This window comes from Castor canadensis, chromosome 7, assembly GCF_047511655.1.
Source record: "Castor canadensis chromosome 7, mCasCan1.hap1v2, whole genome shotgun sequence".
NCBI lineage: Eukaryota > Metazoa > Chordata > Mammalia > Rodentia > Castoridae > Castor > Castor canadensis.
Window position 1 is genome coordinate 139,457,763 of NC_133392.1, and position 27,958 is coordinate 139,485,720.

At 40.7% G+C, this 27,958-nt stretch overlaps 1 protein-coding gene across 1 annotated transcript; it reads right to left on the bottom strand.

Moving 5' to 3' along the window:
• Window positions 1-67: 67 nt before the first annotated feature.
• Khdrbs1 (KH RNA binding domain containing, signal transduction associated 1) lies at window positions 68-27,958 on the bottom strand. Its single transcript, XM_020163100.2, has 9 exons — window positions 27,422-27,958; window positions 13,526-13,650; window positions 12,005-12,121; window positions 10,552-10,698; window positions 6,248-6,381; window positions 5,587-5,788; window positions 5,070-5,137; window positions 3,675-3,733; window positions 68-1,415 (listed from the first exon to the last, which is right to left on the bottom strand). Exons 1-9 carry the CDS (start codon window positions 27,801-27,803, stop codon window positions 1,318-1,320), a joined length of 1,332 nt encoding a protein of 443 aa, XP_020018689.1. The 5' UTR covers window positions 27,804-27,958; the 3' UTR covers window positions 68-1,317.

The window sequence follows — 27,958 nt, forward strand, 5'->3', positions numbered from 1 at the left end:
TAATTTAAGTTTATTTGAAAGAGAAAACTATTTTATTGTCCACCCAAAAAAATGACAATTCATCACATTTACTTTGATTAAAAAAGGACTAAACTTTATTGACAAACTGCTGCAGACATTTTGACATAAGTTTAAGCTACCTATTTAGGCAGACTTACACATGTAGCATTTAATCTTCCAAGAACAAAATGGGAGGACAGTACAAATCCAATTAGGACTTTAACTTATGTACAAAGTGGATTTTGATTCCTTTTTCATTCAGCTGCAGTGTCCCTTTTTATATCATGCTAGTGTTGAGACATACTTGACTAACTATCTTGGGAACAGTTCAATATTGACAACCATCAACTTCATGAAAATCATAGGTTTTTGGCTTCCTGGTGTCCAAATGAGCTTTTCATGGAGTGCAGAATCTCAGATGGACAAAATACTTTGTCTTTTTAAATACTGAACTTTTAATTATTAGTACTATAATGATTGTGATTTTAAAAAGCTTTGCATCAAATTCAATTAAGTGGCCAGCTCCTCCTCCCCAATCAACTTCTTCAAAAACCTACTCCTCCCCTTAAGTATCTCTCAACACTGTATGTCTGGGGCTAGATTTCAAAACCCACATAATGAAAAAGTCAGTTTTACAAACCTAATTTTGTTGTTGTTTTTTAAGTCAATTAATGTTAAAAAATGCATCAACTATTTAATTCATGAGGATCTTTCATATTAAAATTTAACCTTAAGATTCAACCGCCATGTGCTTTTAAAGGAAATGTTTTTAGATTCGTCTGAGCTTACTTTTACATGGTGGCACCTACTGCCGTTAAAGTTTGTGATTTTAAATCTTAAAACAGCCCTGAATTTTGAAATGTAGCCTAGTTTGGGATTCTGCAACTACAACTTTACGGGATGCCTCAAATCAAAACTAAGAGAAAGTTAACAAGCCTTTATTTCAGAACCTTTAAGCAAGCAATGTCACTTTTGAAACTAACAGGTTTGTTGGTTTTTTTTTTAACTCAACTTATTTTTTTTATTATAAAAGGTACACTTCTGTTTATATTTAAACAACAAAGAAAAAAAGCATCTACACACTTAAAAAATTAATTCGATATTCCTAAATCTATTTTAACTCATTTTAAAATACTACATACAGAAGCCAGAATGCAGAGTTAAGAATGGAGGAAGGTGGGAAGAAGGGGACCACGAAGAAAAACACTTAGACAATTACTTGTCTGTTGTGGGTAAAGCAACAGGAATCCTGGGAGATACAAGAAATCAGTAACAACTTTGCTCATAACTGATAAGCTTTTCCCCTCCTGTTTGTTTTTAATAACGTCCATATGGGTGCTCTCTGTATGCTCCCTTCACTGGCCTAGCTGGAGGGGCCTTCAGTGACGGCCTGGTCCCATTCCAGTCATCTTGGCCTGTGGGGTAAGCAAAAACAGTTTAATGGTATTTGGGGTTGGATCACAACAATACTACTTTTCTTCTAGTGTCTTGATACCTCCCTGGTGGTCCTTACTGTCTACTCTGGACCTCCTGAGTAAGCCTGCACAATTTCCCAGTTTTGAGTAGAGACAGAAATGAACAACTCAGAAAAGCCTGGCATTTACTCTGTAGTACTCCAGCAACAAGGTTCTCCATGGGCATCATGATCGATATACCAGTCCCCAAACCTGAATAAACCCAACACCTTGTTTGAGATAGTAGGGGAGTCATTAATCTTGGGGTCTGCAATGGGTCTTTCCTATTCCCAAAGCAGTATGGCAGGCAGCATCAGTAAGGTAACAAAACTTGGGAAGCCTTTCAGATTGGAAGCAAGAAGCCCCCTTTCCAGGCAATAGCAAGTCAAGTTTCCATATGGAGAAGTTTCTCTTGGGGAAGCAAGCAAAGTCCACATTAAAGGAGGCTCTCCACCAGCAGAGCTAGCAATCACTGCTCTGGGGAATGGAAGAACAATTAACTGCTACATTTATAGAACTGTTTGAAAGAATTCCTTATCTCGTTTCTTGTATCAACAGTCCAGACAAGCCAGACAACATGGGTGACACACTCAAATGGTTCTCCATTGTGGCAGTAAAAAGCCTAAGAGATAGGATCACTTACTCCTTTCTATAGCTGACTTTTTTTTTTTTTATATAGCTGACCTCTTAAAATTGTGTTCAAGCTTATTCTTTGCACTCATTCTCATACCTTCACCATGCCGATCCATTCCTTAAGTATATCTCCAGATGCCTGCATTCACCTGTTGCCATCACCACAGGTCTTAAACTTCTACACAGATCCAAAGTCACATAGAACCCTACTTATATCCCTAGTATAATACATTTGTCCATCATTTTCCAAGAGACTTTTGGGTACCAACAAAACAGTTTATTTTGTAATTCTGCTTATAATGGTAGAGACCAGAACCAATTAACTGTGGCAGCATCATACCAGGAGCACAAAGAGCAGTCTGCATCTTTAGTTATGTCTTTTCTCCAGCAAAACAGAAACGCAGTTTTAGTCAAACACATACCCTGTTGTACTGCCTGATGATGAAGGTAAGTACCTAAGTACAATCATCTGTCCTTCGGGTTTTTTTTCCCCCTTTTATTTTTTGGCAGCACTGGGGTTTAAACTCAGAGCCTCACACTTCCTTGGCAGATAACTCTACCACTTGAGCCACTCCATCACCCTTCATCTGCCCTCTTAACAGTGGCACAAGAGCAGAGTAATGCAGTGCTACTAATGGCAACTGTCCAGAGCTATTTAGCTAAAACTGGTGCTTAAAAAAAAAAGTTTCCCTGGCCAAACAACTGATTCCAGTTACTCCATATCATGCCAAGTGGTTGAGCTCAGCCTGTTGTTGTTTGGGAGGGCCTATAATACTCCTGTTTTAGCTAGAGGTAGGGAAGCAACTGGTTTACAATCTCTTTGCTCTTTGCCAAGGATTCTCTGAAAGTCCCTCAGGTATACTGAAAATACCTCACATTTAAAAGGCAGATCTCTGCATCTATTGTAACATGGCACCCCCTGAGCGGCCCATTAACATGAGGCCATAATTGGCTCTTGAGAATATACTTGAGCAATCTGTTTTCAACCAAACCTTAAGAGAAGGTCCTGCTGTGTTCCAGCCTCCATTACTCTCATGGGATCAGGACTGAGCTGAGATGTCTCCAAACCAGTAAGGAGCTTGGTGCCAGTACTACCCTGACTTGGCTCTATCCTTGCAGCCTCTAACAGAACTATTCTTGCCCCTAACCTGTTCTGGTGAGCTGTTTGTCATCTAAATCCCTTTTAGCTGGTATCTCTGCACTGAGATGTTTTTTAGTGAGATCCAAAATGTCTTCAGAAATGAGTAGAGCTATATATTATTAAGCTCTTACTATCTACCAACATGGCCTAGGTATAAACAGCAAAGGCCAGAAACATAACCCAGGTCTAGCCATCCCCAGCTGAAAGTAGAAACAATCAACATTAGCTAAAAAGTCTACTATTCCAACCTGGCCAAGCTGGGTCTGAGTCCTATTTTAAGATATGCACACCATAAAATTAGGACTCCTAATGTAACATCTACCAACACAGTGGTCTTCTAAAAGTTTTTCCTCAGATGTGTGACTGTCTGGCTCCCAAGGACCTAGTCAACCAGTATTCTCCCAGGCACTTACTTATTTTACCCCATCACAGAAATAAAGACATACCATAAGCTTCATAAGAATCTTGAACCTCCCCATGTCCATAGTCATAATATTCTGAGTCCCTGCAAACCAAACATAAGAGTGTTAAGAAGCTATAGAGTGACTGTTTCAGCTTCTAAATCTCAGTCATTATACTGTGTGTAAAATATAGGCAAATGCTCCCATTTCTAAACTCTAAAAATATTTTTAAAAAACTATGTATATATGTACTAGTATATGTACTCACAAAAAATGTCTGTTGTAAGCATATATGGGAATGTCACAATGAAACCATCCTATACAACTAATAGATGCTACTAAAATGTCTTTTTTAAGAAAATTGAAAACTATAGCAAGGAAAAATGGATGTCACATAATTTAAAATAAAAAAATACAATCCACACAATCCTAAATTAAGTCTTAATCACAGTGTAATAATCATGTATTCATAGGGCTCACCTGAAGAGATTAAACAAGTAAGGAAAGAGCTGTTCTTTAGTATAGAATCCTAAGACTCTTTTTCAATTATAGGTAAGGTACATATACACACTTAAAATGATGTTTAATCTCAACTAGCAAAAACCCTTGTTCCTTCCTATTATTGCTTATACTCTCTCTTCAACAAAATTTTAAAATATGATGTTTAAAAGAAACGCATTTTAAAAAGCCAACAAACAAAAACACACCTAGATTATAGTAGGATTCTAGCTTCCTCTTAAAATTTTAGGAACTCTGATGTGGCTGTAGCATTTCTTTCTTTTTTTTTCTTTTGTAGCATTTCTTAATAAACCAAAAATTTAAAGATATTTTCTCTGTTTCCATGTGGTCACACCTTAAGAATTTTAAATCTGCTATTCCCAGATTCTAAATTTTAATATAAAATTCATAGTTATCCAAATTTGCTGATCCAAATGTGTGCCTCACAGATGACAAAAGCAAAGGACAGAGCTGGGGATGGTGATGCACTTCTGTAATCCCAGCACTCAGGAGGCTGAGAGTTTGCAGCTAGCCTAGGCTACATAGCAAGTTCAAAGCCAGCCTGGGCTACACAGTGAGACCTGATCTCAAAAAACTACAAACAAGCCAGGTGCTGGTGGCTCACACGTGTAATCTTAGCTACTCAGGAGGCAGAGATCAGAAGATCGAGGTTCAAAGTCAGCCTGGGTAAATAAGTTTGTGAGACCCTATCTCAAAAAAACGTTTCACAAAAAAGGGCCTGAGGAATGGCTTAAACTGTAGGATCTGAGTTCAAACCCCAGAACAACAAAACAAAACAAAACAAAAAACACAAACAAAAAGCAGAGGAGATACCTTTAAAATATAAGAGATACTGCTCCTTAGGTTTGTGTTGTCTAAATCAGTAAATCAGTTACTCCAACTCCCTAAGATACACAACAGTACTTCTAGTGCCTGACTCACCCTTGGCTCTGGCTGTAATAGCCTTCGTATCCTTCATAACTCTGTTCTGCATATGTATCATCATATCCCTGGGAACAAATAAAAAGAAATTGAAAGTCAGAATCCCAGACAGCAGGGAATGTCCAGGGGGCTATGACAGGCTTCTGGGTTAATAAGACATGAAATTTTCCTCCAAAATATTAATACCCACTGTAGAACAGTTAAGAAAGAGTTACTAAAAAGAAACCAAACCCTAACAAGTATGCCACAGGACAAGTGTGGGTAGGAAGTAAAGTACAAAATTCAGCTTTAGTATCAAAAAGCACAGCTTATTTCCCATTTAATCTACACAGATAGTAAACCATGCCTAAAATGGAAAAATCTTCCCAACATTTACATTTTACTGTGCAAGAAGAGGACAGATTCCAGATCTTATAGGTGTCCCTGTTACCTATAAAGGACCAAGAGGCTGTCATTCAGCTTTCTTTAGCAATCTTCTAGATACTGGGAAAAGGTACATTGTTAAAAATATTCTTACATATTCTTCATATGTTTCTGGTGCAGGAGGTGGGGGCAAAGGTATTCTCTGGATGCCTGCTGTTCGAGCTCTTGGTGCTGGAGCACCCCTCACAGTAGGTGGGGGTGGCACTCCTCGAGTCACAGTGGCACCTCTAGTGATGGCACCTCTCACAGGGGTACCACGCACCAAAGCCCCCCGAGGTGGTCCAACACCACGGCCCCTACAAAAACACAGATGGAACTTTTAATAAATAGGCCACATTCATGTTCGGATTTGTAAATTCTTTATGATGCCTTAACCAGACTACATGAAAGCACAGAGGAATGGTGCCTGTGGATAAGGGACCCACACTGAGAGCTTCTCAAGTCTCATAGTATACAGGTGCACCTTACACAGGTTTGGACGGTCTGAATAATCCAGCTTGTCAGTCCCAAGTAAAAGTCTGAAGCCAGACCATTAAAAAAAAAAAACTACAATTGTCCAAAGCCTAAAACCCCAAAGTTTCAGCAGGACTGCAGCACTTGACTATTGTTAAAGTGCCCAAGATGTAGAATTCCATAGTTAATGAAACACACAAATCCACAGAGCCCTCTTAAGTTAGTGATTAAAGCTACAAAGAGAGAGATGGTTCAAGCAATCAAATCTGCATCCCATTTTGACTATCTACTTTTATCATTACCTGGGAACAGGTGGAGGGGGAGGTGCAGCTCCCCGACCTCTTACTGGCACCCCACGCCCACGAGAAGGCTCAGGTACTCCATTCAAGTATGACAGCTCTAGAAATTGTTCCTGGCAGATATCATCCATCATATCCTAAGAATAAAAGATAACATTGTATAACATCTCTGTCTTCTCCTGAAAAATCATCTGGTCCATGTAAGCCTTGGAGGCTAAGAACAATTTTCAAGGCCCATATGAAGCCTTGAGTCATATTACACCCTACATGTCATTTCTTTTTTTTTTTTGTGGTACTGGGGCTTGAACTCAAGGCCTTCACCCTGAGCCACTCAGCCAGCCCTTTTAGTGATGGGTATTTTCGAGATAGGGGCTCACGAGCTATTTTCCCAGGCTAGCTTCGAACCTCAGTCCTCCTGATCTCTACCTCCTGAGTAGCTAGGATTACATGTGTGAGTCACTGGCCCATGGCTTTGCATGTCACTTCTTTGAGAAAGTCTTGACCCCCCTCATTATTCAGATGGAGCTCTGCAGGATGTGGTCCCTGCCTGGCTCTCCAGATCACTTCCATCCTGTCTATATACAACCTCCTCTCAAGCTATGCTGACAACTTGTAGTTTAGAACCTGCATACTCTCACACATTCTTTCTCTACAAAGTTTCCCTTTCTTGGGATAATAGAAGCCACTACCATTAATGAAGCTCTATGAATTGAGTACTACATAATAAGCTTTCAATAGATTTTCTCAGTTTAATCTTCAAAACGACTCCAGGCAGATCTTCCTATTTTACAGTTGCAAAAAAAAAAAAAAAGATTCAGGGAGTATGACTCAACCAGTCCAAAGACACAGCTAGTAAGTGGTAGACCCAAGACTAAATTCAGAATTTCCTGTCTCTAACATCTAGGCTTTGAATTAACAGGCTATATCACATTTTTTCATCCACCTGAGGAACTCTACCCTTACAAGACTTACCTGAAATAGAATTTTTCTTTTCCTTTTTTTTTTTTTCTTTTTGGCAGAACTGGGGTTTCAACTCAGTGTCTCATGCTTGCTAGGCAAACACACTATAACACTTGAGGTATACCCCCATCCATAAAACTTCTTAAATAACTTTCTGTTGATGTCACCCCACGCCTCCCCTTTTCCAAAGGCACCCTTGTAGTATTCACTATCCAGGTACTTGTCACATCATTTTAGAATAGTTTTGTCTGTTTTTTTTTTTTTTCAAATTAGGAGCTCTTCAGCAGGAGCCATTTTTTATAATTTTATCCCAAACACAGTGTTAGCCATCTATCAGACATTTAACAAATGTTTAGGATGAACAAGAAACCTGTAACCCTAGCCACTCAAGAGACAGAGATCAGGAGGATTGTGGTTTGAAGCTACCCTGGGAAAATAATTCATGAGACTTGATCTCGAAAAACCCATATAAAAAAGGGCTGGTGGAGTGGCTGAAGGTATAGGCCCTGCGTTCAAACCCCAGTACTGACAAAAAAAAAAAAAAAAAGGAAACTGAACCTCAGGAAAGTAAAATGACAACTTATCCAAGAAGACTCAGAGAAAGCTCCCATCATAGTCCTTTTCCTGCTTTACTCTGAAGCCTCCCTGGAAAACAGAGGGCTCAAGTGATGGGAGCAAAAGTAGGCTCACTGAATCAAGGCCATTTGCAAATCTTTTTACACATTTCCTGTTGAGAGCCATTCCCTCTTAATTCTGCATGCACTGTTGTGTATCTTAGGTGGATACAACTTCAAGAATAGAACATTTTAGTTACTAGAGAAATGCCCCCCGTAACTTTCGTATCACTACTGCTTGAGACTCACATTGGAGAATCAAGTACCAATGCCAGAACATTGCTCAGATTCCACCAAGTGCCGTACCAACACTGAGAAAAGCCAGATCTTCCTGGCAGGAATCTTTTCCAAAGATTCATCTACATGGAAGCTCTGTAAACTAACCTGTCTTGTCGGAGAAATAGGCTAGAGACCAACAAAGAGGAAATGGGTGTTCTCTTTGCAGTCCTTCAGAAATTTGGGCAGCTCAGGATGTTTCCATAGAAAACCTCAAAGAGAAAAAGAATTCCCTCGAGGAAAAATTAACCAGCTGTGAGTTTTTCTCTAGGATATTTTGGATTTTTGTTTGTTTTTTTTGGTGGTGTTGGGGGTCTGAAACAAGCTTCGCGCTTGTTCCATACTTCCAAGACCTTTTTGCTCTGATTATTTGAGACAAGGTCTTGTTCTTTGCTCAGGCTGGCCTGGACTGAAATCTTCCTGTTTTAAGCTTCCCACCACTGGGAAGACAGGCATCACTCTCAGCAACTTGTCAATATAGGGTCTTGCAAACTTTTTGTCAGGGCTGGCCTCAAAACATGATCCTCCTGCTCTCAGCCTCCTAAGTAGCTAGGATTACAGGCGTGAGCCACTGGTGCCCAGTTTTTGAGACAGTGTCTCCCTAAGTTGCCCCAGCTTTCCTCAAATATGTGATCCTCCTTGCCTCAGCTTCCTGAGTAGTTGGAATTACAGAAGAATATTTTATTTTGGCAGTGTTGGAGGTTGAACTCAAGAGCCTCACACTTAAAGGCACTAGAATATTTCAAATTGGCTATTTGATGTTCAACAATCTAGTTCTAATGAAGATGAGGTAACTGAAAGCTAGGCAGCTGTTGAGACATCTCAGACACTATTAAAATCCTGAGATTTCACCATTATGGGTACACACTGCGTATGAATTCATCCTCTGCACACCACATTTAGTTCTAATGCCCTCATTTTACATTACAGAAAGCCAAAGACTGTACTTCACCTCATAGTTTTAGTGATGAAAGCATGGCACTTACTCAATTTTAGGTGAATAGTATTCCAAATCCTCAAAGATCAAGATTCATGATTGGCATTAATTATTCAACTCTATTAGCTCTGACAACCATCAAGCCTTGCTAAAAGGCAAAAACAGTACCATTTTCTACTTGTTCAATAGTAATATGGTTGAGCATCCCTAATCTGAAAATACAAGACGCTGAAACACTGTCATGATGTTGTAAGTGGAAAATTCCACGCCTGACCTCAATGTAATGGGTCACAATCAAAATACAGCCACATTAAAAATATTATATATGATGATCATCAGGGCTAAGAATATAGCTCAGTTATAAGAGTACTTGCCTATTATATCCAAAGTCCCAGGTTCAATCCTCAGCACCAAAAACCCAATAATTATAATAATAAAAATAATAAATAAAACAAAATCATAGTTAGGTTATGTATAAGGAGTTTATGAAATGTAAATTCTTGTTATTTGTCTAGACTAGGGTTCCATTAAAATCCCAAATCTGGAACACTCAGATAAAGGAATATCAATTTATAACCTGACTAGGTGGCACCAAACAGAAACCCTGGTCTGTCCCACGTTTTTGCTGAGGCTTGGTTACAGTCTGAAGAAACCTCACATCAGCCTCTTTAACTGTATCAATGTACCAGAACACCGAGTGTGCTGAAGACTTAATTACATCTTTGCTAACAGATACTAGCATGCAGACACACTATGAACCCAAGGTGTTGATGACACCCAGTACACAATGAAAACCACATTAGCCTTGAGGAATAGTGCATTGAAAACTGGGTACAAATAGTAGAAAACCTCAGACAAGGAACATAAATGCAGCCAGGCTCATGCCTGTAATCCTAGCTACTCAGAAGACAGACATCAGGATGATTGAGGTTCGAAGCCAGTCTAGGCAAATAGTTGGTGAGACCCTATCTCAAAAATACCCAATACAGCCGAGCACCAGTGGTTCACACCTGTAACCCTAGTTACTCAGGAGGATCGAGGTTCAAAGCCAGCTGGGGTAAACAGTTTGTGAGACCCTATCTCAAAAAATACCCAACCCAAAAAAGGAATGGCAGAGTGGCTCAAATCGTAGAGCACTTTTTTTAGCAAGCATGAAACCTAGGGTTCAAACCCCAATACTGGGAAAAAAAAAAAAAAAGAAAAGAAAAACATAGATCCAGAATTTGGACTATAATTTCAGGTCAAGCAGAGACCCTGATTAAGAACCCCTGTATATTTACAATAGTATATTATTGAGGTGGGTATGGTAGCACATGCCTGTACTCCCAGCTACACAGGAGGTGGAGGTAAGAGGATCACAAAAGTGCTCCAGGCATAGCTTAAGTTGTAGAGCACTGGCCTAGCAAGCACAAGGTCCTATGATCATTCCCCAGTACTACACACACAAAACAAAAACAAAATCCCAGTACATGACCCTAGGTCTCCTTTGCTCAGAAGGTAAAGAATACGGATTTCCTTACTGGTACTAGAAACTTCTTGACTTCCTCCATGGCATGGGCCATAAGAGCATAAGCCTCACATGGGGGTCCAAAGACTTCAATGAAGACATGCAGATCCATATTCAAATGGGCATATTTGGGGTCTCCACCTTTGCGAAGCTCTTCCTCCTGTGGAAAAGTACAGAGAAACATCAAATCGCAATGAGAAAAAACTTTTACCTCTAAACCAAATAAACAGCAAGAAATAACCTCAACGTCTAAGGAGAACAGTGCACTTTAAGAAGACAGTAAAATCTCTGGAAGATAGTAACTTAATAGTAACCTGTCAAATGTATACTTGGTTAACAATGTTAAATCAATGGAGAATTCACTTGGAACTCTTATTAGACGGCATAAAATAAAAAGATTTAGTTCTAGTTTCTATTCAGATAGTAGCTGTTTGTCAAGCATTTATTTGCATGCAAGTATGTACGTATTAATGGCCAAGCATTTTTTTTTAAATCCCAGGTAGCGCTGTTAATCACTACCAGCTCTGCTTATCTGCTTATATGGTCTAGGGAGTGCCAAGGGAGGAAAGACCTAAGAAAAACTCACTTAAATCTCATTGACCGTGATTCAACCTAACTGTATGCATATAGTGAGAAAAGTTAATGGACAAAAAAGTCTGAGAAAACATTTGTCAATTAAGCTGTAGAAAAGGAGGCCTGAAAGAGCAAGTTTTTAAGACTTTAGCAGATATGCCTCATCTAAAAAGCTGGCCCTTTAAGGCTAAGACATGTGGTAGGGGGGAGTTTCCTGGTACTTACGAAGAGTACACAGGGTACAGGGTTATGGCATGGAAAAGAAGCATTAGGTAGGTTCTAATGTCAGGATTACTCATGGTTGGTTCCCTTTGGAACATACTCTTTTAGTAGATAACATTCCAGCTGGCTAGAAAACAAACCATCTAATCCACAAACTCATCTGAACTCACAACACTATTGCTCTCACTTTTCATGTTACTGGAAAGGGATGTACAGTTCACATTTTGTTATCTTTAATATGGGTAAGTTTTAGCATACCCAACTCCCATTTCAAATTTTCACAGAAAAGTTATCAGTGCCCAAAATACTACTATTTCTATTACTATGCAGACAAAAGTCACAAAGAAAATAATCACCAGGGTGCAAGTAGGCTATTCCACCATTATCAAGCAAAAGTACATGAATCTGGGTTTGTATCTCTTGCGTTCAATAAAAGCTTAAAGAAGTGTTATTTTGGACTGGAGGTGTGGCTCAAGTGCTAGCGTGCCTAATTTGCCAGCAATGAAGCCCTGAGTTGAAACCCCAGCCCCACTAATCAATCAATCAATCAATCAATCAGTAATTCTTATTTTGTACATATACAAAATGCTTGCTTCATAAGGTATCCATACTGGACACTGGGCAACTGGAAGGCATCAGGGTGTTCTTTTGCCACACTACTATGAGCTTACCTTGGCTTTGTCTCTCATTGAGCCCTTTCCCAGCACAGAGATCTTTGCACCAGTCTCTTCCTGTAGTCTTTTGATTGTATTCCCTTGTGGTCCAAGAATCTTCCCCACAAAATTGAACTGACAGAAAACAAATAACCAGATTTCTAAATACACATGCTCCTAAAAAATTTTCAATATATTATCTCATTTGATCTCCAACAATCCTGTAAAATAGGTAGAATATTACTGTGCCCATTTTACTGAAGGATATACTGAGGTTTAAGTTTACACAACTAGTAAGTGACAGTTCCTACACCTGAATTTAGATTTTCTGATAATAGTCTGGTGCTCATTCCATAATATAATGCAACCCTAATACTTCAACATAAATCAACATTTTAACATAAACTGTTTCTTTCTTTTTGCTGGTGCTAGAGATTGAACCCAGGGCCTTGTACATTCTAAGAAAGTGCTCTATCACTAAGTGAATCCTGAGCCCTATATATAAACGTTTTTAAGACAGTGATCTCAGAAAAGAACAAACAGTATTGTACCACTTGGTAGCATATTTGGTAAACTAAACTAGCTACTTTCCTTAAAAATAAAGAGCCACGTACTGGTTTGAAGCCAGCCCAGGCAAAGAGTTTGCAAGACCCTATCTTGAAAATACCCAACACAAAAAAGGGCTTTTGGATTGGCTCAAGTGGTAGAGTGCCTGTCTAGCAAATGTGAGGCTCTGAGTTCAAACCCCAGTACTGCAAAAAAGAAGAAAACACTTCCTTAAAAGGTAAATTTTGAATTTGAAGCCTGGTGTGGTAATTCACACCTTTAATCCCAGCATGGAGGGTCTAAGGCGAGAGGATGGAAAATTTAAGGCCAGTCTGGACAAGTTATATGCCAGCCTCCACTACATAGCAAGACCTTATATCAAAAAACAAACAAACAAAAATGAGTAGAAACAAAATTAACTTCATCCAGTAAAGGATTTGTTATATTTTTAAAATTTAAATTTCAGGTCAATCTACTGACAGAGAACAACTTTTCAGGGCTTTTTTTTTTTTTCCTCTCTCTCTCTCTCTCTCTCTCTCTCTCTCTCTTTTTTGCCCTTGGACTGGACACTTGAGAAAGCATGCTTCCTGACAATAACTATGTGCTTTGATGTTTCAACTTCCAGAAACAGGTAGCTAAAACATGGAACTGTCTAGCACCAGTGGCTCACGTCTATAATCCTAGCTACTCAGGAGGCAGAGATCAGGAGGACTGAGGTTCGAAGCCAGCTCAGGCAAATAGTTCAAGAGACCCTACTTTGAAAATACCCAACACACACACACACTCACAAAAAGGCTCGTGGAGTGGCTCAAGTGGTAGAACACCTGCCTAGCAAGTGTGAGGCCCTGAGTTCAAACACCAGTACCACAAAAAAAATATGGAAAATTTCACAGGCTTTGGGTCTGATGCACTGCAATTCCCAAAAGACTTTATCACAGCCAATGACTGTCCTACCTACATTAACTTAGAAGGGAGGCACTTTTTTTGCCTTACCTTTGGATACTGCTTGACAGGAATCAGTACCCGTTCTTTCAGCTTCATGTTCTTATGAGAAAATAAGTCCAAGTAATTCTCCTCGTCATCCTTTTTTGAATCTCCTTTCTGAATCTTCTCAATTTCTGAATAGGAAAAAACAGAATTTATTTCTGCTCTGGAAAAAAAAAGGCAGACTGTGTGGCTGGGCATGGTGGCTTAAGCCTGCAATCCCAGCTACTTAGGAGGCCAGCTGGGCAAAAACTTGAGACACTATGTGAATAATAACTAAAGCAAACAATTTTGGAAGTGTGGCTCAAGTGGTAGAGCACCTGCCTAGCAAGTTTGAGTTCTAAGCCAGTACCACAAAATAAGTAAATAACAAATCAAATTACCAAGACGGCTTAGAGCAGTAACATAGAGTATTGTATAATAAAACCAAATAGTTCAGATGCATGTACTACTTTTAGATAGAATGGCTGAAGGCACCAAAGCTGTATGAGGCTGACTAGAAAATCCAAAACCTGCTTTTCTAGTAATAGTAAGTTGGTTCTCACCCTAATCGGAAGCCTTTACAAAGTCATTCAAATGCTTCCTGACTTAACAGTAAATGGATTTAACATAACTAATGGGGTTAGATAGGGAAAGGGGGATAAAGGAATTTAAGCAAATCAAAATCTTCATCAAGAAAAAATATAAAGGACCAGGTGGTACACACCTATAATCCCAGCACTCAAGAGGCAAAGGCATAAGGATTGTAAAGTTAGGGGCCAGCCTCAGTTACACAGCAAGCCGAAGCCAGCCTGAGCTACATAGAAAGAACCTGTCTCAAAACACCAAAAAAGTACAAAGCTGTATCTTGATGAAGAAACAAAAATCAATAATTTAAATTAGCTCCATTAAAATTTCACTGTGGCAATAGTGCTTCTGAATAAGTGTGAAAGACACGGTTTTGGTTTTGGTTTTTAGGGGGGTGAGACTGAGGGGTTGAACTCAGAGCTTTGTGCTGGCAAAGCAAGCGCCTCTACCATTTGAGCCACATCTCCAGTCTACCAGTCTACTTTTCTCTGGCTATTTTGGAGATGTGGTCTCTGGAACTATTTCCTGGGCTGGCCTCAAACCTCAATCCTCCCAATCTCAGCCTCCCAGGTAGCTAGGATTACAGGCGTGAGCCACTTTAGTCTGGTTAAAGTGCTGGATCTTACTTTGCCACTCATTAGTTGTATGAACTTAGACAAGTTAATTGTATTGCTATTTTCCTCATTTATAAAACAAAGGTAATATCTACCTTGAAGTTGCTATAAAGACAGAATAAAATAACATATGTATGAATTACCAATTAAAGCTCCTTTCTTTTTTTAAGTGCTGCTGGAGTCTGAACTCAGGGCCTCACACTTGCTAGGCAGGTGCTCTACCACTTGAGCCACTCTAGCAGCCCAGTTTTGTGTTGAGTATTTTCAAGATAAGAGACTAAAGAATTATTTTCCTGGGGCTGGCTTTGAACCTCTATCCTCCTGATCTCTGCCTCCTGGGTAGCTAGGATTACAGGCAGGAGGCATGAGCTACTGGTGCCTGGCCCAAACTTCATTTCTTAGAAAGTATTTTAGTCACCATTATCTAGCCCAGATTCAATCAATGCCCTAAAGAAGAAAATGCAAAGAAAGTATTATTTTTTAAGCTATTCTATTGAGGTATGTCTGATGTACCAAAAGATGCACATATTTACTGATGAGGCTGGGGATAAATATACACCAGTGAAACCATCACTACCATTGAGACCACAGGCACATTCATCAGCACCAAGGTACTCTGAATTTGCAGGTTAAGACAGTTTATCAAGCCAGATGTGAAGGCACATGCCTATAATCCCAGCACTCAGAAAGCTGAGGGAGGAAATCTTAACTTTTGAGGCCAGTCTGGGCAACACAGCAAGACCCTGTCTCAAAAACAAAAAAACAAGCCAGAAATGGTGGCTAATCCCTGGGAGGATCAAGGTTCATGTCCAGCCTGGGCAAAAAGTTAGGGAGATCCCATATCTCAATCAGTAAGTCAGGCAAGGTGGCTCAAGTGGGTTATCCAAGTTACCCAGGAGCCCATAGGTGGAAAAACTACAGTCTGATGCCTGCCCAGGCAAAAACACAAGACCCTACCTGAAAATAACTAAAGTGTATGTGGGGGAAAGGGGATGAGGGTGTGGCTCAAGTGGTAGAGTGAGTGCCTGCCAAGCAAATGTGAAGCCCTGAGTTCAAACCCCAATACCAACAGGAAAAAAAAAAGTTTCATCAGAACCTTTGCAGACAAAGAAACTTCATTTATTCACTGAGTGACTGCAAGTATTTGAGTGCTTCCTAAAAGGTAGATGATGGGTTACACAATAGTATGATCACTAAGCCATCATGGGAGACTTACTAAAGGCAGGAGACACAGAGCAAGTCAACTATGGTTCCCGTTATGATTAACTGTTTACATACTGTAATTCTCACTCTATTGGGGTCGCAATTTAGTACAGTTAAATACAATGACAGGAATTCTAACAGAGATGGTACAGAGTGCCCAAGGAATGAGAAGTACCTGAAAGTTTATATGGCCCACTAATAGTGATAAAAGGAAATTTAAACTCCCAAAAAATCAGTAAAACATTCTAAAAAATACAAAATGTTCTCCTTATAATATTTTCATACTATGCTTCTACCTTCTAAAATTTTAAGGCAGGGCATTAAACCTGGGCTTGTTAAACTAAACTGGTGAGCCCCAACCCCAGTCTGGGATTTGTGCTAGGAATTTCCATTTCTAACAAGTTACCAAGCGATACTGCTATTGCTGGTGTAGGGACCACTGGTTTACTGTATAAAGATACTCTACTACAAACATATTCTGTAAATTTATACCCTTATCAGTTTTTTAAATAACTACTTAGTCGGACACTGGTGGCTCACACCTCTAATCCCAGCTCCTTGGGAGGTTAAGATCAGGAGGATTGAGGTTTGGAGCCAGTCCAAGCAAACAGTTCTCAAGACCCCATCTCTAAAATGACCAGAGCAAAATGGACTGGAGGTGTGACTCAAGCACTGTTTTGCCAGCTCAAAACCCTGAATTCAAGTTGCAAAGATAAAAGAATCATAGTTAAGCCTAAACAACTATGTAAGAAGCAACCTGAGTCTTCAATAGGGTTATCTTCTGTATTTGGAAGTGGAGGAACTGAAAATTTATTCAATGCCTACTTACCAAATACCATACAACCAGTACCTCATTTATCCTTAAAAATAACTCAGTGAAGTAGCTGGTATATCCCCATTTTATAAATGAGGAAATGGAAACTCAAAAGAGGTTAAATAATCATAAAATTGTTAAAAGTACCAGAACAAATAGTAAAACCCAGGCTTTTGTCTAGTGTCAAACCTTAGCTTTTCCTGTTGCTTTTTTTTCCCCCCCTGGCCTACACTTTGAGCCACTCTACTAGTCCTTTTTCTGTGAAGGGTTTTTTCAAGATAGGATCTCTAGAACTATTTCTATTTGCCTGGACTGGTTTTGAATCATGATTCTCCTGATCTCTGCCTCCTGAGTAGCTAGGATTACAGGTATGAGCCACTGGCACCAGCTTGCTTCTTAAATTAGGGGAATGAGAGGACTCTAAGCAAAGAGCTGATTTTATAAAATTTTAGGAAGTACAATTTATACCCTTAGACACTGTAATGCAGTCTAAAGGTAATGAATATTGGATGGGATAGAGAAAGAGTGGGATGAAAGAAGTTCAGTTGGTTATGATCTTTCTCTCTTTTTTGTTTTCAATTCTGTATCTCTCTCTTTGGCCTGACTTTTCTGGGGGAGCTGGAATAGCCTATTATGAAAAGCATGAAATTAAAAAAAAGGAGAGAGAGAGAAACTTCCTAAAAATGGCTTATCTTCAGGCAAAAGTACTTTCTAGACAACATTTCTGAAACTGATTCCTTAAAGTGATCGTTGCTTGGGCCTCTGGAAACCTTGGATGGATATCCCAAGAGCCAAAGAAAGAAAAGCTTAGGTGTAAACAACACAAAGAGGTGACCCATTTGTTTCCTGGCCAGGTACTTATAATTAATCATCTTACCCAATGGCTTCTTTATAACCAGTACTAACTCCATTTAACAGGAAAGAAACCCTTGGTTCAGGAAAATTATGTAACATGCAAGATCACAAAACTAGTGACTGGACAGTTAAACCCAAGTTACTTGTTATACTAGTCAGAGTAAATTCAACTAACCTTCTGCCATTTCTTTTACTATTTTACTGTAATTTAAACTTTCCCCTTGAAGTCTTATCACTGTAAACTCCCAAGTATTAGGACTGTTTAATTTATCTCAGAGGAAGGAACATGAGTTTTGGGGGATTTTTTTGTTGCTGTTGTTGACACAAGGTCTCACAATGTACCCCAGGCTGGCCTTGAACTTGCAATCCTCCAGCCTCGGCTTTTGGAGAGTTGGGCTTACAGATGTGCACCATGACAAACCTAAGTTTTGAAACTAGACAAAACCAGGTTTGAGAGTTGGGTTTGAGTCCTGGCTCTACTACATACTTAAAGTGTGATCTTACTTTAAAAAGAGGGATAATAAGAAAAATAAAAAGAAACAAAGTACATAGAAATAGTAATACCATGTATGTTTAAAAAAAATTATATACAAACTTTACCAATAGGACTGGCCTAACTAAAAACAGGCTACTGTGTCTAATTCACTAACTCACATTTGATAAGGGGTGCATAAGAACTAGTCAATGGTCCAGATTTTCTAACTAAGGCATACAGAGATAGTGTTTCTAGGAGGGAAAGATTCACAGTCAATCTACTCCAAAAGGTCAGGTATCACATTATCCTCTACACACCCAGTGCACTTGGTTCTTCTAATCACTGCATCCCCTCTTCTCGTCAACAATTTCTGGACTCTTACAACCACTAAACTGAGTACCTGCAATTCTTGTACAATGCCTAATGTACAACTGGCATCTGTAATCACTTACTGAATGAAAGAAATGAGCCATTAATGCCCACAACTTCTCTTAACAATTCTTATGACTAAATCAATCCCTTATAGTTTTTCTGTTAGTATAATCTTTTTTGAATCACAAGTCTGGTAATCTATGGACAAAAAAAAAACCCATACATTTTATTTATCAAATTACTGTTAAAAAATAATTTAAAAATAGCTGGGCACTGGTGGCTCACGCCTGTAATCCTAGCTACTCAGGAAGCAGAGATCAGGAGGATCGTGGTTCAAAGCCAGCCCAGGGAAATAGTTCAAGAGACTGTATCTTGAAAAACCATTCACAAAAACAGGGCTGGTGGAGTGGCTCAAAGTGAAAGCCCTGAGTTCAAACCCCAGTACAAGAAAGAAAAAAAGAAGAGAAGAGAAGAGAAAGAAGAGAAGAGAAAGAAGAGAAGAGAAAGAAGAGAAGAGAAGAGAAGAGAAGAGAAGAGAAGAGAAGAGAAGAGAAGAGAAGAGAAGAGAAGAGAAGAGAAGAGAAGAGAAGAGAAGAGAGAAGGAAAAAAGAAAACAGCCAGGCATCAGTGGCATACACTTGTAATCCTAGAGATTAGGAGGATCGAGGTTCAAAGCTAGCCCGAGGCAAATAGTTTGTGAGACTACCTTTAAAAAACCCATCACAAAAAAGGGCTGGTGGAGTGGCTCAAATGACAGAGTGTCTGCCTAGCAAATCCTACCAATTGTGAGGCCCTGAGTTCAAGCCCCAGTACTACCTATATAAATAAAGAAAAGAAAATAGTGTTTAAGCAGAGCATTTAGAGCAACAGGTTTTTAATCTCTGTGGAAGAGGGGTTATAGGCCTCTTTGAGAGAAAGATAGTTACAGACTAGTTCCCCAGAAAAAGATACAAACTCACAATGTTAAATACAATATAGGCTAAGGGGTGGGTTATTGATTCCAAAAATTTCCCCCAAGTCTGAGTTTACAGCCCTTTTATAGGTGGCTCCATTCACAAATTACCAGACAGTGGCAAACCTTATGGCATATTGATCACAGTTCTCCCAAATCCTTTCCTTAGGGCACAATTTAGAGCTTAAAGATTTTTCTTTTTAAAAACTTTCAAAACTTCTGAGATAACAGATTTATATGCCAGGAGAAATGAACCAAGCCTTGTATGCACATATGAATAATAAAAGAAAAATGGGAAAAAAAAAAAGATTTATATGCCATTTTAAGAAATAATACAGAAAAGACCTATATGCCCTTCACCAGTTTTCTCCATGATAACACCATGCATATCCATAATACTGCAATCCCAAATTTACACTAATATAATGCTGCACTGGAGGCATGGCTCAAACTGTAGAGTACCTGCTAACACGTGTAAAGCCCTGAGTTCAAACTCCAGTACAGCCAAAAATAAAAAATTACATAATGTAATAATTTTTTTTTTTTTGGTGGTACTGGGGCTTGAACTCAAGGCCTATACCATGAGTCACTCCACCAGCTCTTTTTTGTGATGAGTATTTTCAAGATAGGGTCTCACCAACTGTTTGCCCAGGCTAGCTTTGAACTGCAATCCTGATCTCTACCTCCTGGGTAGCTAGGATTACAGGGATGAGCCACCAGCGCCCAGCTATAAAATAATGCAATGTTAATGGCTTTATTCAGATCTCAGTTATTTGAATGCATGTTTATAAGTTAACACTATTTAATCACACTCATGATACAAAAAGAAGAGGGGGCTAAGAGACTTAGCTCAGTGATAGAGCACTTGCCGAACATGCCCAAGACTTTGGGTTCTATTCCCAGCACCATGAATACCCGTAATCTTAACTACTCAGGAGACAGAGATGGGAGATCATGGAACAAAATCAGCCCAGAGCAAATAGTTCACAAAACTCTCTCAAAAAAAAACCAACCATCACAAAAAAGGGCTAGTGGAGTGGCTCAAGGTAGGCCCTGAGTTCAGACTCCAGTACCACTGAAATAAAATAAACAAAATAAAGTAGAAAAGAGAACATACACACAAAAACAACAGTCACTAAGATACAGAACAGTTCTATCACAGAGATCACTCATGCTACCCTTATATAGCCACGATCACTTCCTTCCTTCACCACTGGCAACCACTGATCTGTTCTTCATCTCCATTTTTTTCCCAGAAATATTACATTATACCAGGCAAGGTGATGTGTTCTTATAATCCTAGCACAGTGGGAGACTGAGGTTTGAACTCAGAGCTTCCTGCTTACAAAGCAGGCATTCTACCACTTGAGTCACACCTCCAGTCTGAATTATTTATTTTTTTTTTTTTGAGATATCATCTCACTGATTTTGTCCAGGATGCTCATGATCCTCCAGAATAGCTGAAATTACAGGTTAAGAGCCTAGCTACACTCACAATTCTGTCTTACTGTTCTTTTTTTTTTTTCCCCCAGTATTGGGATTTGAACTCAGGGCTTCATGCTTGCTTGTTATGCAGGTGCTCTCCCGCTTGAGCCACTCCACTAGGATATTTTGTGTTGGATATTTTTGAGAGTCTTGCTAATGACTTGCTCCAGTGTGAGCAACCAGCGCCTGGCTTTTTTTTTTTCTTGGCAGTACTGGGGTTTGCACTCAAGAGACTAGAGCCATGCCCCCAGTCCCTTTTGTTTTAGAGCAGACCCTTGGTATCTACAGATACAAGGTTTCAAGGAGACCACTGAGGAAAAGCAGCAAATGCTCAGGGTATATAGTTCAGTACTTCAAAAATTACTAAAATTTACCTATACCACACATACAGTGGGTCTGAACATCCATAACTTTTTTTTTCTTTTACTCATATGTGCATGCAACGTTTGGGTCATTTCTCCCCCCTTGTCCCCCCCACCCCCTCCCTCTCCCCCCTTACCTGAACATCCATAACTTGAAACTGCATAGTGTGCTACATTACTGTCACAAAAATTACTGTTGTACACATCAATGTTGTTCACCAAAAACCAGATCTTATTTCATGCTCTTTATTTCGAATACTGTGGATACCTGATTAGTTTTCCTCATAATGCTGCACAACTTCCAATGAAGACATGCTATTTTTCAGCAAACCTAACCTTTTCACTTTAAATTAAGCACATTATGTGTTCTTTCTGGACTGGGAAGATTCCCAGAACTTTTACCTTGCTTTTTGAGAAGCTCATTTTTGCAAAATTAAGGGCGGGGAACACTCAGCAGATCATACACCGATTTAAACACTTCTGACTTTAACACAGGACTGGCTGATTCTCCGAATCAACTGCGCTAAATAACGCACACACAGGAATTTAAACTTTGAGTTTGAAGTTCCTTTTGATCACAAAACAATTTTTTTAAGCTATGCTTGGTCAAAACTGCATGCAAAGCTGGGCACCAGTAGCTCACACCTGTAATCCTAGTTGCTTGGGAGGCTGAGACTGGGAGTGTCATGGTTCAAAGCTAGTCCGGCCAAACAGTTCAGGATACCCCCATCTCCAAAATAACCAGAGCAAAATGGACTGGCGGCGTGGCTCAAGCAGCAAAGCACCTGCTTTGCAAATGTGAAGTTTAAACCCCAGTCCCACCAAAAAAACAAAATACAAGCAATTTGCAAACGTGGTGGGCTTACTGGTAGTTTATTTTTCAGATAGGGTCTCAAGTTTTTGTTCAGGGCCAGCTTGAATCTCAATCCTCCTACCTCTGCCTCCTTTGTAGCTGGGATTACATCCAGCTCTGAACCTGAGTTTTAATTTCTCTAGAATAACAAGACCCAAGTCCTATGGTAAACATGCTTAGTACTGAAAAACAAAGCAAGTAAAACACCCTGCTTTATCGCAGATAGGTTGCTTTATCTTGTTAGTATTTGTGTTCTATAAAACTTTTTTGGCGGTACTGGGGTTTGAACTCTGGGCCTCATGCTTGCTAGGCAAATGCTCTACAATGTGAGCCATGCTTCCAGTTCTTTTTCCTTTAGGTTGTTTTTCAGATAGGGTCTTACTTTTTGCCCAGAACCAGACTGGGACCATAATTCTCCCCATCTCTGCCTCCAGAGTAGCTTACGAGAGTGAGCCACCATGCCGAGCTCTAAAAACATGTTTTACTCACTTACCTGCATTTTTTTTTTTTTGCAACCTTATATTCAACTTAAGTTGGAAAAATAAATTCAGTTGGAATTCATTTGGAAAATACAAAAAAATCAACAGGTTCATTAAAAAGTATCGTCCTCTATACCTTTAGTATCCCCACCCCTCCAAGGATATACCATATTTCTCTATTGATTCAAAGCAAGATCTGTTGGTGATTGTTACAATCTATTCAAATGTATACTTATTTCTGAGTCTTGTCTATTTTCCTATTTATAGAAAGTAGAAAATGAACCAACATATATAATACCATTTTGTTCATTATATAAATATATAATTTATATTTATATAATTTATAATTATATAAATTAGCACAATTAAAAACTAATTTTCCTTTCAGAAAATAGTCATGGGTGGTTGAGTCCTTGATGTCTGTAAATAAATCTAATTGTCATCACAGCTGAATATCAATTTGGCCAATAGAAGTCTATAGTCAGTATCTACTTTCCTCAGAACTGTATCAACTATTTTCCCAACATATAATGAAGATGAATATTCATTTATAAAATATTTAGGGTGAGGCCATTTAAACAGCACTCTTTAAGGCAGAGGTCAGTGGTGAATAAAGTAGATGAAAGATCTTTACCCTGGTGGAGCTCAGTCTAGCCTTGAAGGACAGTATAGTATACTAAATGCTAGTTAGTGCAAAATAAACTGAGGGAAAGGGTCAGGAGAGCTGTGTGGGTGGTGTAGGAAGGGTGTTCTGGATCTCACTGGCACTTCTCCCCATTCCTCACGTTACCGTGAAACTCAAGTCACAGATCTACAGCTAGGCTCTGCTCTCTGCTTTCCTCCTTCTGTACCTCTGCTTATCTGCTTCATCTTCACTGCCCTTTTAATACTCTGATACTTTCCCACAGATTTTCTTAGAACATTTTGTCCAATTAGAGCTTACTTTTTTTTTGCGGTACTGAGGTTTGAACTCAGGGCATATACCTTGAGCCACTCCACCAGCACTTTTTTTTTAATGTTGGGTATTTTTGAGACAGGGTCTCGTGAGCTATTTTCCAGGGCTGCCTTCAAACCTCAAACCTCCTGAGTTAGCTAGAATTACTGGCATAAGTCACCAGTGCCCAGCTGTTTTGTATTTTTGAGACAGGGTCTTAATAGTAGTAGCCAGCTTACCTGGAACTATGTAGCCTAAGGTGGCCTTGAACTCAAGATCCTCCCAAGCACTGGGACTAAAGGTATGTACCACCATGCCAGGCTTTTAAACCTTACTTTTAAAAACTACAATCTATAGTAGGCACTATAGTGGTGAAAACTTTTGTTGGAGGAGAGAGAGGTGTCAAATGTGTATATCCAGATACAGACTGAATTCAAACCCTGGTAATGTTGCTTACTTTTGTTATCTTAGCCAATTATCAATCTCAGCGTGGCTTGGCTTCCCTCGTTTGTAAAAGTGGTTAAGAATAACTTCTCATCATGGAAATTGAATACTTAATGTAAAGTGCTCAATCCTAGGCCTGGTACAATAAATGTTAGCTAAATTTTTCTTACATGTGTTCTTATTATCAGAGTTTGAATACTATCTTCTCCAAGTCTCACCTCCTCACATTTTTAGTTGTGACTTTACTGTAATCCATATTATTCAAAAATACCTTAAACCAGCATGGTGGTACATATCTATAATCCCAGCATTCTGGAGGTCAAGCCAAACTAGGCTATACAGTAAGACATTGTCTCAAAAAACAAAACAATACCACCTTAAAAAAGCCAAGTTCGACATACATCAAGATTCATTTATGCCAGACACTGGTGGCTCATGCCTATAATCCTAGCTACTTAAGAGGCTGAGATCAGGAGGACTGAAGTTCGAAGCCAGTCCAGGCAAATAATTCTCAAGACCCTATCTTTGAAACACCCAACATAGAACAGGGCTGGAGAGTGGCTCAAGTGGTAGACCACCTTCTTCACAAGTTAATGGCCCTGACTTCAAACCCCTGTACCACCAAAAAATACCAAGATTCATTTGTGGTAAGGAAGTCTCCAACATCTCCACATATGTCATGTGTCAGTGAGTTAACACTACCTCAATCCCATTTTTCCAATGAAAGTATCAATTTAGTTAAAAAGTCTTCAAAAAGCCTAAGTGAGAAAAAACTTAGTACTCTCTTGGTAACAAAAGTTAAGCTGTGAGGAGAGTAAAAATCACAACGTTTGAAGGCTCAACAGCTTTTTGAGGGAGGGGAGAGGGTTGGTAGTATTGTTTGAACTCAGGGCCTCATGCTTGCTAGGCAGGTGCTCTACCATTCTGCCAGCTCAACAGCTTTTTGTGGTTAATCTAAAAAGCCATCATTGTCCTACTCCCCCCCCCCCCCATAACTCCTTGGTGGGACTGGGGTTTGAATTCAGGCTTTTTTCCTGCAGGTGCTCTACCACTTGAGTCACACCTCCAGTTAATTTTGCTCTGGTTATTTTGGAGATAGGGTTTCATAAACTATTTGCCTCGGCTGGCTTCCCAAGCAGCTAGGATTGACTACAGGCATGAACCACCAGCTAGAAACCATCTTTTAAAAGATGAATATCACAGGCATTTGTGGCTAGAAAGGCAAAATATATCTTGTTTTCATACTTTTTCAGTACCATAGATTCATAATTAGAAAAAAATTGTGGTAAGAAACTTGTATTTAAAGATTATAGATCAGGGCTGGCGGAGTGGCTGAAGTAGTAGAGTGCCTGCCTAGCAAGCATGAGGCCCTGAGTTCAAACCCTAGTACTGCAAAAAAAAAAAAAAAAAAAAAAAAAAAAAAAAAAAGATTATCAATCAATGGAAATTGCACTCACTATCCTTACAGATGAGGTTGGGAGTGTTTTCCAAGATCAGGTTAACTAGTTAAAGGTCAGTTTCCAACCCTACACCTTAAGACCTTATAGTTATTTTATTCTCCTGCATTTAATCTGATTAAAGATTTGAGGGGAAAAAAAAGACCACCAAGTCAACCTTTACCACACAGGAGCATGCCTGAGTCTGCAGGCACATGCTTCCACAATCAAAGAAACACTCGAATTTGCTATTTACAAGCCAATTTGAAAAACATAAAACAATCCTTAGCTGAGTGCAGTGTATTCCCAACTACTTGTGAGGCAGAGATCAGGAGAATCATGGTTCGAGGCCAGCCAGGGCAAAAAGACTGAAGATCCCCACCCCCCACCCCCAACCTCAACCAATAAAGCTGGGCTTGGTGGTGGTGGTGGTGGTTTGGGGAATCTTAAATAGGAGGGTTGTTCTCCAGGCTGGCCCAGGCAAAAAACGGACTTATTCCAAAAATAAAAGACCCTGTTTCAAAAATAACTAAGTCAAAAAAGGGTTAGGGGCGTGGCTCAAATGGGAGAGCGGTGTTTCGTGAGGACCTGAGTTCAAACCCCAGTAGCGCAAAAAAAAGAAAAAGCTCATCAGAATACAACAGAGGCAGGCGCTGGGGGCTCACGCCTGTAATCCTAGCTATTCAGGAGGCAGAAATCAGTAGGATCGTGGTTCGAAGCCGGCCCGGGGAAACAGTTCTCGAGACCCTATCTCGAAAAAACCCTTCACTAGTTTCTGATGTCGGTCTAATGACACCGCTTGGAACTGACGGGAGCCTTCACAAAAAAGGCTAGTGGACTGGCTCAGGGAGTAGGCCCAGTTCAAGATTCAGTACCAAAAAAAAAAAAAAATCACAATCTAAATCTGAATGTATTACAGACAGCAAAGCACTAAGTTGAAAATGTAAGCAGTTAATCTGTATGTTTTTACTTTTGACCACGTGTTTTGTTTGTTGTGCTTATATGATCCCTTATCAATGTTGGGAAATAAAGAACAAAGGGAAGAAAATAGTTATTTTCTAATAAACTGTCCACTTTATCAATCTTGCCATCATTCAGTGTTGAGGACCTAAATAAAGTTTAGGCATTGTAAAAAATGCTTATTAAAATAACTAGAAGCAAGAGTCAGTTGCTTGAGGGAGAAATCAGTGCGCCTAAGTGGCAAGTGTTGATCAGGGAAAGACAGCTCGTTAGTCTACAGAGAACAAAGGCTACCATTCCTAATCTATTTCACTACTCAAGCAGAAACTAAAACAACAGGAAGATCAAGCCTTTTAGGTGCAAGCACTTTGCGACTTCTCTTAGTTTTTGTGCACCTCATTAGAGAACGTCAAGCAACCTGGAGTCCCTGATCTCCCTCAGTCGTCCCTCTTTTACTGTCTTGAATGATGGCGAACACATGTTGTGAACAGAAGGTGAACAACCTTCCTCCTCGGCAATTCTCATTTGATCGGCCGAAATCGTAAAGGGGATTCGGAAATCCAAAGCTCAGATGCCCCCAAGACCCTCGGGACTTCAGCTAGTTACAGCTAAGCCCGGCCAGTCGGCCCCGGCGAACAGCGGCGCGCTGGACCGGGCGCTGCGGCCCCCCACCTCGCTCAGGCTCTCCCTCCACCTCCTACACCCCCGGCAGAGGCGCTCCCCGCCACCCGTGATCGACAAGGCTCTCGCTCCGGGGGAAGCCGGGAGTTAGAGGCTCACTTCTAGAAGGATCTGAGCCCTGGCGCGGGGCAGCTGCAAGACGGGGTGGAGGAAGCAGGGTCGGGAAGGGGACGAGAGCCCCGCACTATCCATCAAGCTCTTCGCGCTCGGAGATCGCGAGGCGTCCTCCGGCCTCCACGGCGGCCCAAAAATCCTCCCTCGCATCCCAAGTCGGTCTCCCCAAAGTGGGGACCAGAAAGGAGCTCGCGATGCCCGGTCCCCCCCTCCCGGGGTGGGGGGGCGGGAGCAAAGGAACAAAGCCTTGGCCACCCATGGTCTCGGTGGCCGGACGGCCCGGAGGGACCCCGAGGCCCGTTTACCTGCCGTCAGCAACTGCATGGCGTGAGTGAAAGACGGGTCCAGAGAGTCCTTCTCGGCCATGAGTTCGGGCAGGTACTTGTTCTCCGGTTCCATCTTGACCGAGGCTGTGGCCGAAGGGGGCAGCAGCGGGGTCGGCGCTGGACCGCCCACTGTCGCGTCGGGACCCGTGGCCGAGGGCGGCAGTAGTGGCGGCGGCTGCGTGGCGGGAGAGGCCCGGGCGCCCCCCCGAGGTCCCCCTCCGCCTCCCCGGGACCGGTGAGGCAGCGGCGGCTGCCGAGACGGTGGCTGACGCACCGAGGGGTGGGCACCTGAGGGGTCCATGGAACCACTGCGGCCCGAGGACCGGGTCATGCGGGCGGCTGGGTCGTCCCGGCGCTGCATCGCGAAAGATGTACCGCGAACTAGCGAGGAAGCGACGCGGCGACGGCGGCAGAGGCCCGACGGCGGTTGGCGGGGGTGGGAGAGCGGGAGCAACAGCGACCGAAGCCGACCCGAGCGACCCAGAGAGAGAGAGAGCACCGGAAATGAGAAGACGC

Bases quoted from the DNA above. Each gene is read 5' to 3' on its own strand.
- Khdrbs1 (XM_020163100.2), bottom strand. From the start codon at position 27,803: ATGCAGCGCCGGGACGACCCAGCCGCCCGCATGACCCGGTCCTCGGGC. The intron at 10,699-12,004 runs GTAAGCTCATAG...ACTTTTCCACAG, and splicing joins CAATGAGAGACAAAGCCAAG to GAGGAAGAGCTTCGCAAAGG. The intron at 6,382-10,551 runs GTAAGGAAATCC...TTTTATTCTTAG, and splicing joins TCAAGAAGTTTCTAGTACCA to GATATGATGGATGATATCTG.